The 13,979-nt window shown below is 37.9% G+C and overlaps 1 protein-coding gene across 9 annotated transcripts; it reads right to left on the bottom strand.

The window, feature by feature from the left end:
- Window positions 1-9,717: 9,717 nt before the first annotated feature.
- RHC1A (RING-H2 finger C1A) lies at window positions 9,718-13,606 on the bottom strand. 9 transcript variants are annotated; one of them, XM_022044477.2, is made up of 3 exons: window positions 13,455-13,605; window positions 12,638-12,764; window positions 9,718-11,084 (listed from the first exon to the last, which is right to left on the bottom strand). In XM_022044477.2, exon 3 carries the CDS (start codon window positions 10,983-10,985, stop codon window positions 10,041-10,043), a length of 945 nt encoding a protein of 314 aa, XP_021900169.2. In that variant the 5' UTR covers window positions 10,986-11,084; window positions 12,638-12,764; window positions 13,455-13,605; the 3' UTR covers window positions 9,718-10,040. The 9 variants fall into 9 exon arrangements, with proteins under 9 accessions (XP_021900169.2, XP_021900172.2, XP_021900173.2 ...); XM_022044480.2 differs by having other exon boundaries at window positions 9,718-11,079; XM_022044481.2 differs by having other exon boundaries at window positions 12,658-12,764.
- Between the last annotated feature and the right edge of the window lie 373 nt (window positions 13,607-13,979).

Below are 13,979 nucleotides of genomic sequence, written 5' to 3'. Positions count from 1 at the left end.
ACATTGGTTAAGGAGATCCGTAGCTTTCTAGGCATTGCAGGGTATTACTGCAGGTTTGTGGAAGGGTTTTCTAGTCTAGCTGCCCCTTTGATTCGGCTCACAAAAAAAAATGTCAAGTTTGAGTGGAACGAAGACTGTAGAAGAATTTTTTCAGAACTAAAGAAGCGGCTGACTACTGCACCTATGTTAGCCTTACCGAGCGGATCAGATGGATATACAGTTTATAATGATGCCTCATACCTAAGGTTGGGTTGTGTTTTGATGTAGCATGGCAAGGTTATGGCCTATGAGTTCAGGTAGTTGAAGAGTCATGAGAAAAACTACCTCTTCCATGACTTAGAACTTGTCGTAATTATTCACACCTTGAAGACTTGGCTTCATTATTTGTATAGGGAGAGCTTTCAGATCTATACCGATTATAAGAGCTTGAAACACATATTCACTCAAAAAGATCTCAACATGCGTTAGAGAATGTGGATATAACTCCTCAAAGACTATGATTGTGATATCATGTATCACCCTGGTAAAGGTAACGTGGTAGCTGACGCACTCAGTAGGAAAAACGCAGATACATTAGCTCATTTGATGATTTCACAATGCAGACAGATAGGGACTGTACAACAGATACAGCTTCAGGACCTGAAGAGAGTCACATGTTTAGGCCACTTAACTGTTCAGCTGGAGTTAATCCAGAGAATAAAGGAAACTCAGTCTACCGATTCCTCCTTAGCAGCCCTCAAGAAAGATGCAGAACAAGAAGTTAACTTAGAATTTTGAGTCTCTATCAATGGGTTGCTCAGATTTCATGATAGTGTGTGTTTTAGGTGACAATGAGTTAAAAAGAGACATCATAACAGAGACCCATAGCTCAAAGTTTGTCATACATCTCAGAAGCACTAAGATGTATCAAAGTATGTGACCACAATTTTGGTAGAACAGATGAAAAGAGATATAGCTAACTTTGTTTCTAAGTGTTTGGTATTTCAGCAGGTCAAGGTAGAACATCAATGCCCAAGTGGGCTACTTAAGCCATTACCAATTCCGGAGTGGAAGTGGGAACATATCACCATGGATTTTGTGATAGGAATACTTAAGACACATTTAGGACATGATGTCATCTGGGTAATTGTTGACCGACTTACTAAGTCTTCCCACTTATTGGCCATCGGATGACCGATTCCTTGAACAAGTTTGCAAGAATGTACAACTAGGAAATTTTATTCGTTAAAGTCATGTGGCAGAATCACACACAGAGAAAGGCCACATGGGAGCTAGAATCAAACTTCAAACCTCAATATCCTCAGCTATTTGATTGAGAGTGAGAGAGACAAATTTGATGGATCAAATTTTTTTAAAGGGAGAGTTGTAATGCCCAAATTAATTTAATTTTAAATTAAATTAATTATAAATTTAATTTTTTAATTTTAATTTAGTGTAAAAATGAAGAAAATGTGATAGAGGATGAAATTAAAAATACTTTTGGAAAAAAAATGTGAAAATTTGGGTTCTGGGATATTTTTGAAAGAGAAATCGAAAATCCGTGGTCAAAATACAATTTAAAAAAATTTTACCACAGGATGCCCGATCAGCAGTCCCGAAAAACCAAGACGTGTCGCGTGGCATGGACGCTGACATGGTGCCATGCGGGCGATTCGCGTGCTCGCGATCGAACGGTCTAGATCCGTTCCTGCGCGCACGGATGGCCTGGATGCGTTCCCTCCCCAAATGCGATCGGACGACCAGATTTAAATACAATCAAACGGACCATATTAGATCGTGATGAACAATTCAGATTTGATCGCGATGGACGATCCAGATTCACTCCCTATTTAATCGTGATCGGACGGTCCAGATCAATTGCGATGGACGACCCAGATTAAATAGAAACGGATATAAATAACCCTCTTCACACCAAATCTTAACCCTAGCCGCCAGACGCCCTTGTCGGAGAAGAAGACCTAGCCATCGGAAAGGAGAGCCGCTGCCATCTGCCGTCGCACCGGAGCCCTTTTTGACCGCCAAAAGATGTAAAAATTTCTCCTTTGTTCGAAATTTAATTTTGAACACCCCCATGGCCAAATCGGAGCAAAAGACTGATCGATTGGTCAGAAACCGCGGGTAAAGTCCAGCAGCGCCGCAGCGAGAAATTTCACAAAATGCTTCCAATGAGACCCTTTCTGATTTTTGTTCGGTATAAAGTTTTCACCATTGTAATCACCATTTTCTTCTCTACAAATTGACCGAAGTAAAACACCCAATTGCAACGTGAGCCGGAGGAGCCGTTGCACCGGAGAGCCTCACCGTCGATGAGTTTTAGTTTTTTTTTTGAATTTTTTTGCAATCTGAGACCCCTTAACGTGTTTTCTCATATGGATCGATGTAAAATCAGCTGAATTTGATCAAAAACGATCAAAAATAGCAGACTCGAGGTGAACCGCCGCTACAGACGGCAGTGCCGTCGCCGGAGCACGGCTGAGCCGTCATGCCAGAATTTTGGAATTGGAAAAAATTGGACCCTGAGGTTGATTTTAGGTGTTTTGGGACATTTGTAGGTACTTATAGCGCATTTTGATTCCCGAAAAAAAATTTAGGGAACTCAGAGACCGCCAGTAGGCGCAATCAACAGTTTAGCCTTTCGAGGATCAGATTGAATAAGAATCCCTTACTCTATCCTCTGTTATGGAATTGAATTTTAATTTTAAATAATATGATATTTCGTAAAATTTAGAAAATATCTATAATTAATTACGGGTTACTAATAGAGACAAAACCAGAAATTATTCTCTTTTGATTTCTTTTGATTTATTTTATATGATAGTATCTGATTTATCAATTTTATGGTTTGAATTCATGTATTGCTACCTTACGTAACTACTGTTAAATTAGAAAATCGAGATATGATTGCATTCCCTTATGTATGTTTGCTTGTTTATGTGATGATGGTTGATCTGAAAAATGGAGACTAAAGAAAAACAAAAAAATTGTGTGATTAAGTGAATGGATGAAACGACAGCCTTATTGGATATGCTGAGAAATGGTGGACAGACCGGGTACAATAGGGAACCCTACCATAAACGTTGTCTCATACCAGACGGGGTATCGAGACTTAGTAATTTGGCACTCATACCGAACAGAGTATGGGGACGGCCCGTTTTACCCTCATACCGAACGAGGTATTGAGGTTTAATGGTTTGGCACTCATACCGGACGGAGTATGGGGATGGCTCTTTAATTGAGAATGTTGAAGGAAATGGTTCACGCGTAGCGGAGACATCTCTATGAACCCCTATGGATACCAGTAGGCCGATAAAAGGAAAAGTTGTTGTTTGATTTATTGAATATGGATTTATAATGTGTGCCTGTTACCAATTGTATATCAAATCATGATAAGTGCTATGTTATTGTCTCTATAGGTTATTTTTGTAAATCTCGCTACGGTAAGTGGATGGTAAATAATTTTATTATTAAGAAATGTATTTGTTAATTAAGTACTCTATTAATTTTTTTAATTTTCTACCAACCTTCATTTCTGTGTCGGTGAGTAGCATGATATTTTTACTATGCTAGTGTAGCTAATATGTTATTTAACCATTTCTGATCAAGAGAATTAGGATCTAGAGCCTGATCCACAAGAAGGTTGTGAGTAAGATACTAATTTTATTTGTTTTCTATTTATTTCCTTATTTTTTTGTATTTCCTTCAAAAGGTTAATTCTCGTAGCACTATTTGGGACATTAAGTTTATGTGTAAGGAATGTAACTTTAACTATTTATTTCACTTCCGCACTTAAGTTATAATTTATTTCTTTGGACATTCCGGAGTCGTTACATAAATAATATTTATTGTGTTAGATTATGGCAGAGTTATTGTAACAACCCGGAACTTGAAATAAAATAAATTATAAATTGAATGTGAAAGCAAAATAATAGTGTTAGGGTTTACATTCTTTACACAATAATTCAGAATACCCAATAGAGCTACATGAATGATCCTTCTAAAAGAACAACGAATAATCAAAGAAATAAATAAAAAATAAATAACTGAACATCCTATTCGCAACCCTCTTATGTATCGGGATTTGGATCTTAGTTCTCTTGATATGAAATAGTTAATGAAAGAGTGAGCTATACTGTAACGCCCACTAATTTTTTGATTATTATTATTATTATTATTATTAATTTTATTTAGTTTATTTTATAATTTTATTATTTTAATTGATTTATTTAATTTAATTTAATTTTTTTAATAAAAATAAAAATAATAATAATGATAAAATGGGGTAAAAATATTATTTGGATTTAATTGAAATTGATTTTGGAAAAAAGGGGTGAAAATTAGGATTCTGGGGGTATTTTTAAAAATAAAATCGGAAACTGGGGGTCAAAACGTAATTTAGAAAAATTGTGCCCCGTCAGCGCCACGTCAGCAGCCACGTCAGCGGCCCAGTCAGCAGTCCTGGCCAACCAGGACCTGCCACGTGGCAAGACCACGTCGACCTGGGAACGGGCCACGTGGGCGATTCGCGTGCGCGCTATCGGACGGCCCAGATGCGTCCCCGCGCACACGGACGGCCCAGATCAAGCGTGCGCACAGACGGCCCAGATGCACGCACACAGACGGCCCAGATGCACGCGCACGGACGGCTCAGATTCAATCAAGTACGAACGGCCCAGATTTAATCAAAATGGACGGCTGTGATTAAAAGACAAAAGGGTATAAATAAAACCCCCACACCTGACCACAAAAACCCTAGCCGCCTGCCCTCACCGGAAAAGACGAACCAGACGCCGGAGGAGCCGGCCGCCGCCACCCGCCTCCGCACCGGGGAGTTTTCTGACCGCCAATCGAGGTAAATTTCATACCCTCGGCTCGTTTTTCAATGCTAAGTTCCCCTGTGGCCAAATCAGAGCCAAAATTCTGGCCAAACGGCCGGAAAACACGGCCAAAACCCAGCGGTGCCGCTGCGTCCCTCCTTGATTTTTGCCTCCGATGAGGCCTTCCCGGCTTCCGTTTGATACAATTTTTATATCACCATGATCACCATTCCTTTCTCTACAGGTTGATCGGAGCCAAATCACCAAAACACGAACCTCGCCGGAGAGCCGCCGCACCCAAGAGCACCGCCGCCGGTAAGCTTTGGTTTTTCGTAATTTTTTGGCCCCCCGAGGGCCCTAGGGTTATTTTATCACAGGGACCGATGTGAGTGTGGCCGAATTCGGCCAGAAACGGTCGAAAACGGCCAACCCGAGGCGAATCGCTGCCGCAAGCGGCGGAGCCGCCGTGCTGGAATTGCGATATTGGCCGAAAGGGGCCCTAGGTCTAATTTGGGATTTTTTGGGACACGTGCAGGTACCAGTAGTGCATTTCAGTTCCCCGAGAAAAATTCAGGGAAAATTAGGGACAGCCTGCAGGCGCACTGTAGTGCCGTATTCGGACCCCGAAATAAGTAAGGACCCCTCACCTTATTTTCTATCACGGTATTAAAGTTCAATAAGTGATAAAACGGTATTTCATGAATCAACAGATGTGTGAAATTGTTTAAGGTCGCTAATGGAGCCCGAGTCTGGTGTGTTTGTCGGTTAGCTGTTGTTTGGCCTATTTTATGGTTTTAAATGCAGTATGAGGTCTGATGTTTTCATTTCATAGTTTCGTGTGCATATATTTCTGTTTTATTGATTATGGGTTGAATGACTGAGAACTCAATATTGTATGTTGTCTTGTTTCGCATAAATTACTGGTTTGCTTGTTTGTGTGTGAATTGATGATGCTGACTGAGGAAAAGGGAAATGAAAGGTTATGTAAATTGATAATTGTATAATGTGGTCAGCCTGACTAGATATCCTGGGAGATGGTGGACGGATCGGGTCCGTAGGGAACCCTACTGGGATTGTGGTCTCTCATACCGGACGGGGTATGGAGACCTTATGTGTTTTGGTGCCCATACCGGACGGGGTATGGGGACGGCTCGTTTCACCCTCATACCAGACGGGGTATTGAGGTTTATAGTTTTGGCGCCCATACCGGACGGGGAATGGGGACGGCCCTGGAATCTGATTACAAGTGTTAAGGGTTCACAGGTAGCGGGACCCCTATGGATCCCCATGGATACTAGTAGGCTAGTAAATGAGGAAAAATATGCTGTGTAATGATTGCATTGTAAAAGGTGTGATAAGTATTATGTTATACAGCTCATATGATTTCATGATGATGATAATGTTATTGCTTTCGTATATTGTTTTATGAATTTCACCGAGGTAAGTGGATAGTAAAAGATTTTATTATTGATAAAAGAATTTGTTGTAAATTATGCTCCATTGGTCTTCTTGTGTTTGCTACCCACTTTTACCTCCGTGACGGTGAGATAGTGTGATGTCTTTACTGGGCTGGTGTAGCTCATTCCTTATTTAATCATTTCAGATTAGGAAGACATTGTTCCCGATCCCGTTCCGCAGGAAGACGGCGAAGGGGACGCCTAAAGACTTCGTAGTTATATTCATAGCTTTTACTTTTGAGTTTCTCTTTTTGTTAGTTTGTTCTTTTATACTTTGAGCACATTTTTGGTTTTAGTGTAAGGGATGTTAATCAAAAATTTTATTACGCTTTCGCATTTGACCTTTTTAATACACATATTTTTTTTTAAATTTCCAGGCCGTTACACTAGTCAAGCAAAAATATTACACTACTCACTGATACAGAAATGAAAGTTGGTAAAAATCATGAAAATAACTAATGGAGCTCTTAATTTAAGTAAATTCATTTATCATAAGTAAAATCATTTATTGTACACTTACCGTAGTGAAATTTCCACAACAGACTTATAGAGGTAATAGTACAAACAATATTATAATTTCATATTCAATTAACTAGAACAACAACTTTTTCCTTTTATCTGCCTACTAGTATCCATAGGGGTTCATAAAGATGTCTCCACTATGCGTGAACCCTTATTTAACATTTTTAAGTAATCGGCCGTCTCCATACCTCGTCCAGTATGAATGCCAAAAAAATCATCTCTCAATATTGTCCGATATGAGAGTGAAATGGGTCGTTTCCATACCCCATCCGGTATGAGCGCCAAAATATCAATCCTCAATACCCCGTCCGGTATGAGGCAACGTTCACGGTAGGGTTGCCTGTACACCCTGTCCGTCCACCATCTCTCAGGATATCCAGTAAGGCTACCATTCATTCATTCACTTAATCAAACAATTCTCCGTTTACATTTAATTTCCAGTTTCAATATTTAATTATAAATCACGTAAAACAAGCAATATATGCATCAAGTAAACACCACTGAATCATCATACTAACTCCAGTATAATGTTATTCATTTGAAACAATAAAATCAATCAAACAGGATCAATAGTGAATAATAACTAGTTCTGACTACATTAGTAACCTGTAATTAATTATTGAGATTTTCTAAATTGTACAAAATACCACATTATTTATAATTAGACTTCAATTCCATAACAAAGAATATGATGAAGGATTCTTGCTCGAATCGGTGTCGAAACGCTAAACTTTCAGGTGCGTCTATTAGTGGTCCTCAAGTTCCCTGAATTTTTTTTCGAAAATTAAAACACACTCCAACTACCTAGAAATACCCCAAAAAATTAAAAACTAGTGTTAAAATCCTCTTCTGGCCAATTTTAGAATTCTGACACGGTGGCACCGCCACTCACGGTGGTGGTTTGCCTCGGACTAACCGTTTTCTACTAATTTCGGCCGATTTCGGCTGGTTTTGTACTCATCCTTGTGAGAAAATACATTAAGGAGTCTCGGTTGGCCAAAAAAAATAAAAAAATAGAAGCTTACTGGCGGCGGAATTTTCTGGTACAGCGCCTCCGCTGGCTTACCTTCGCGGTTGGGCATTTTTCTTCGGTCAAATTATGAGAAACAGAATGGTGAATACAATGGTAGAAAAATAACATTAAAACGGAAATCGGGAAGGGCCTCATCGAAGGTGATTTTTGATTTTTTCTGCGGCGGCGCCACCGGGCTTTACCCACGTTTTCGGCTCAATCGCCGGTCCTTTTGCTCATATATTACCATGGGGGTGTTCAAAATCGAATTTCGAGCGAATAAATTTTTTTTTTTATCTCTTTTGTCAATTGGAGGTGACTCTGGCACGGTGGCAGGTGGCGGTCGGCTCTCTCTCCCGGCGACTGGTTCTTCTTCTCCAGCGGGGGGGCTGGTGGCTAGGTTAGGGTTCGGTGTGAAGTGAGGTATTTATATCTGTCTTCTTTTAATATGGACCGTCTATCGTGTTTGATCTCGATCATCCGATCGTGTTTAAATAAGAAATGAATCTAGATTGTCAACGCGCAAGGGAACAATTTTGGACCGTCTGATCGCGGGCACACGGATTGCCAGTGTGGCCTTCCGCGTGGCACCGGGTCAACGTATCTTACCAAACATTGTGCTCCGGTTCGTCGGGGCTACTGACTGGGCAGTTTTACGTGACATATTTTTTTAAAATTATATTTTGACCCTTAATTTTTTATTTTTCTTTTAAAAATACCCTCATAACCCAAATTTTTACCATTTTTTTCAAAATTATTTTTAATTTCATCATCCACTTATTTTTTTAATTTTTTTATATTAAATAAAATTCATAAATTAAAAAATTATATTTTATACATTAATTTTAAATTAATTTTTTTAAAAAATTAATTACAGGTATTACAGTTATGACAACAAGTAGTTCCTTAATCTCTTTAGTCTTTAGTAAGTAGTAATATAACTTAAGGCATTTATCAAGTCATTTTGGTTGAGAAGTTTCAAGGCATAATCTTGGGTTCCTTTCTTTACGTTTGTGTTATGTAGGTGATAATTCCGTCAAACTTGAAAGTGGGTATTTTTAGATTTTTGAAAATTTTAATATTATTATTATTATTATTACTACGTGAGTTAAAAAAATAAAAAATAAAAAAGAGAAAAGAAAATAAAAAGTCAATTAAAAAAAAAAAAAAGAAAAATCTGTTCTCCATTTTTCAACTCCAATCCATTTTATTTAAAACCTAACAATTTTGCCCAAGCCTAAAACCCAATCTAAATTTAAGCCTCATTAGAAAGAGTTCAGAAACATGGTTGATTTTAATTTAAAGAAAATTAATCCAAATATTATTTAAGCATGTTTTTTGGTTGGAGTTGGAAAGGTATGCTAGGGTTCCTATTTAGGAAAGAAGACAAAAGGTACAGTAAAAATCAGAGAGCCTTGGTAAAAAAAAAAAAAAAAGTGTGAATAATAGTTGAGGCAGAAAAGCCAGGAGAGAGAACGCAATCAAACCGTAAGGAAAATTAGAAAATGGGCAACAAGTTAACACTAACAGGGTTATATTATTACAAGGCTTTATTTATTTCTATCTTTGTTTAACCTCATCCACATGATATATAAACATTTAATAAGAATACACTCATACTTAAAATTCACATGTTTAACTTTACATCACTAGACAAGTGCCTTCTCCTCATAATTAACTATGAGGATATGTACAATAATTAAACCAGTATACATATCTTTTTCTCTAATCCTCTCAGAATTATCTCAAATTTAAAAATTATTTTCAAAATATTAATTTCTCCTCTCATATCAAATATTTAAAATATTAAACATGTAGAAAATCTATTCAATTATTTGTTGTGAATAATGTAATCCATTATTCAATAAATTTTAAAGAACCCCCTCATTTAAATACAGTTAACAGGCAAGGATAAAAATTATGGCCTCTAGGAATTCGTTTGAACAATGTTTTGCTGGATAACAACAGTCCAACACCCTCCTGCTGCATACAGTACATATAAACTCTTAATAGCAGCAACTTCAACTAACATCATATCACAACTGAGAAATTACAACTTCTTCCCAACAAACAGAAGTCTGTAAGTCATTTACAGATAGAGGTCCAGGTAACATAAAACCCTCAACCCAACTCAAATCACTTCGTAAAACAAACTGGCAAGGGATAAGGACTCTAAAACAACTCCAACTTTTAGCACCAAATTTTTTAAATGACTGGGACAGCCAGGCAAACCTTTCAGTCAAACGGCCATCCAGAATATCCCATGTGGTGGTTGTTTTCATGCATGCCTGGCGAGCTACTTCCGGCTGTTCCATTATTGCTTGAGCTCGAATTGGATGAGCGAAATGGCCACAGGTAAGAAAAAGGACTTCTTCTTCCTTGATTCTCTCGGTTATTCTCCCTCCCACTGGTACCACTGCTAAAGCTGCTGCTTCTACTTCGTTCACCTGTGCTTTGATAACTTTGGCTGCTGCCTGACCCCATCTGCGGTAGCTCCTGCCGACAAACAGGGCATGAATTATGCTGCAAAAGCCATGGGACAATGCAATCTGAATGATACATGTGGTTACATGGCATTTGTTTTACTTCAAATCCTAGTTCGAATTTATCTTTGCACACGGGACAGTGTGAATCCAAACGAAGATGCCTTTGTGTGATCTTAATGGTCGGCATTGCATCAATTGATGATCTGGATGCTGGGGGAGGGCCCCGTCGATCATTTGCTGAAAGCTGCTCAAACAGCTCTTCTAATCCAGGACCAAAAAAGTAATCGCCAGCATTACCCCGTGCAAGGCCAATTCCTGGAGAACCATTAAAGAGAGCTTCAAACCCACCATTCCCAGACAGCCTTACAGGAATTTGGCCACCAAAAATCAAGAGAGGGCTAAAGCCAGGACTATGTTCATGAATAGAACCTGACCTCCCCCTGATGTCATGGTTAAAGCTTCTCTCAGCTAAACGCTGCCTCATCATGGCTGAGAAAGCATCCATGAGACCAAACCTTGGGTCACGGTCTTCATCACTATCCAGTCCAAAGAAATCCAGCGGGTTGATGTGCATCAGATCATCCAGTTCTTGAACAAATCCTCCACTACAGTAGGGGCAGACAGCATCACACCCCCGCAGGCGAACCGGCCTCCTGCATCTGTAACACCAATGCGTGGTTCTGCTACTTGACATCCTCTTTTCTCTCCCCTCTCTTTGCAGAGTTCCCAAAGAGAAAACTGGCACTCTTTCAAGTTGTTCCTTAACTATTATCTATACATCATGCCCACTACTCTGCAAAAGGAACATATCAATATGGATTTTCAATGATAAGGATTTCAGAAGATCAACAGAATGTTCAAAGCAAATCAATTGCTGAGGGACAACAAAAAGTGGAAGCTGTTTGCAAATCCACATTTTTTAGCTCAATTATCCAACTATTGTTTTGAAATGAAACCTATTACAAATGAAATTTAGCAAGTGAATTTCAAATTAATCAAAATTTGACATAATTTGAAAACTTGCAGTTCAGAGAAAAGAATTGAAATCATTTCTGCATTCCTATTTATGTTTCCCCAAGTACATTTATTCAATTTAATTTCATAAAATATTTTCTAACATCAATGCAAATAAATTCTTTTCTCCAATGAAATTTAAGCTGTTCATTTATTCCCAATAAAACCTAAGAATGTTACCAGAATGAAACTAAATTACTATATATACATATGTGTAAGCAAATTAAAGATTAATTACGAATCTCTGACAAACAGACAAGAAACAGCAAATGGAGCAGAAGCACCAAATATTATGAAAAAACAAAAGGACGGGAACTCAATCAAAATTCCTATAAAACTTAGATATTGACTACCAATGGATTTACAAGGGGAAAAATCAGAAAAAGGAACTAGAAACAAATGGTGTCACAAAGCTCAAAATGATGGCAACTTGGTTCGTCGAGAGGATAACACGATTGTGATATGGCAAATAAAATGGTCCTTTCAGAGGTCTCTCTCTATCCTGCACTCCTAATCCTTCCCTCCTCCCTCTTCTTCCATCTCTATCAGCATATTTTCTCCAAATTTGATGAAATAAGAAAGATATCACATAACATTTCTTTTGTGGTTGAATGAAATGCCAAATCAGAATATGCAGTCACGAGGATAAAACTTGTCATCATTTAAATAATGCTCCACAGAAAGTCAACAATTTTCTCAAACTTTTTGTGTTTAGAGGATGAAATATGTCGGGCATGCCTATGTTCCTTAACTATCGTGCTACATTACATCATAAAACATTAAGGACCTTGGCTAAGCAGATTTCCATGTAAAACAGTTGGAAGAGTAAAGACAATCCAATGCTTGGGTAGCTTTGAGGAAAGGATCCTCACTATTTAAATAATCAAGAAAAGCAAAAAGGATGCTCTTATGCAATAACACAGGGACACTTTTGTCAAAATCTTTTATCAGATTTGTGGACAAAGAATACGTTGAGAATGCAGCTTTCATAATAATAGGAACGAAATGAGACCTGTGGCATCAGGATAGTACAAAGGTGGACAAAAGAGAGGCAAACGGTTCAATAACACTGTCTATTTTCTAATTAGTCATCAAAGAGAATAACATGAGGGCTTTTGTAGAGGTAGTAACCCCTTTCCAAAAAGGGGTTAAGGACTATTGTATGTGATACTTCTCTATTTCCTTGCTAATAACAGTACTTCTATATATATATATATGCACACACACACACATATATGTATATTCGTATGTAAAGGTTTTCCCAGACCCATTCAGTTCCACTCATGAGTAATCATTTATCATTATTTATCACCAGTCAATGAGATACCCAACCTATGATTTAGCAGCTGTACATGTATCTATTTGCCTTGGCATGCAAAAGGTGCATACTTCGCCTCAACATACTTGCAATTCAAAATTTCCCTTGGATGAAAGAAGTATTATTTGCACCTTAAGTCCCCTGAAACAAAATTAATTTAGAAACAAGAGAAATAAGTTTTTGATACTTTTCATGGTAAGCTCAGTACAACACTTCATATATGTGAAGTGATACGGTACATCCCGTTTATATTTATATATAAAAAAAACACAACTCAAGGCAGATAATCTTTCTCCACTATACCAACCAGTTTTCTCTATATTTCTCTCTGATCAATCCAAAAATTTACACGATTTTTAACGAAAACAATATTACGCTAGAAGCTAGAGCGACTGAGCCTCAGATCAAAGGAAAAGGGAAAAAAAAGAGTAAGAGAGAGAAAATCCATAACCCATGTGACCAGAAAATGAGAAGAAAACAACTGCAACATCAAGACCCCGAATTTTGATTTATTTCCAATAAATTCGAGTCGTGATTCTACTATCGTGAAAATAAGCTGGATTACTTACCATTTTCAACAAGCCACCCCCCAACGCCCGACCGAAAAATAAGACTCTTCAATGAAATTTCGATTAATTCATTGACAGGTAACCACATGGTTTTTTCCTTTAAAAGATTGTTCCCAATTCATGAACAATTGCTTTTTAGGTCACCGATTAATGAGTAATCAAAAGGAAGCTGAGAACAGTTTATAAAAAACGAACATAATTTCGTGAAAGCGAAAACTGACCTAAAATTTAAGAAATCAGACACAGATTTCCAGCAACTTACAAGATCGAAAGAGGAAGTAGCGGATCAATTAGCAGACGCAGGAAGAAGAGAAACCGCGATATCCTCTTACTTGTCGAAATAGAACGGATAGATCTAGATGCACTAAAGAGGGATAAACACTGTTTTATCCTACGCTACACGTGTTGCGTAGTGCGCCCACTATATATACATAGCTTATTTATTTCACTCTTTGGACCCAAACAAAAAAAAATAATAATAATAATTTTTTATTTTTTATTAGTTTTAAATTAATTAAAGGTTAAAATTTAGTTTTTTTTAAAAAAATAAATAAGTATCAAAAGGTCTCCTCCCATTTCTTTTTGTTTTAGTAAAAAATTTTAAAAATTAGTGTTGATTTAGTCTCATCGACACGCCTCCAATGAGGTCCTTCCTGATTCCCGTTCAGCGTAATTTTTCTATCGTTATGATCACCGTTCTTTTCTCTATAAGTTGACTAGAGCAAAACATCTAACCGCAACGTGAGCCGGAGGAGCCGCCGGTGAGTTTTGGTTTTCTGTATTTTTT

The sequence above is a fragment of the Carica papaya genome, chromosome 1, assembly GCF_054855325.1.
Source record: "Carica papaya isolate Zhongbai chromosome 1, ASM5485532v1, whole genome shotgun sequence".
NCBI classification, from domain to species: Eukaryota; Viridiplantae; Streptophyta; class Magnoliopsida; order Brassicales; family Caricaceae; genus Carica; species Carica papaya.
This window is presented reverse-complemented; position numbering and strand designations above follow the sequence as displayed.

What these genes read in the sequence shown, in the direction of transcription:
- RHC1A (XM_022044478.2), bottom strand. Translation starts at nt 10,985, where the DNA reads ATGTCAAGTAGCAGAACCACGCATTGGTGTTACAGATGCAGGAGGCCG.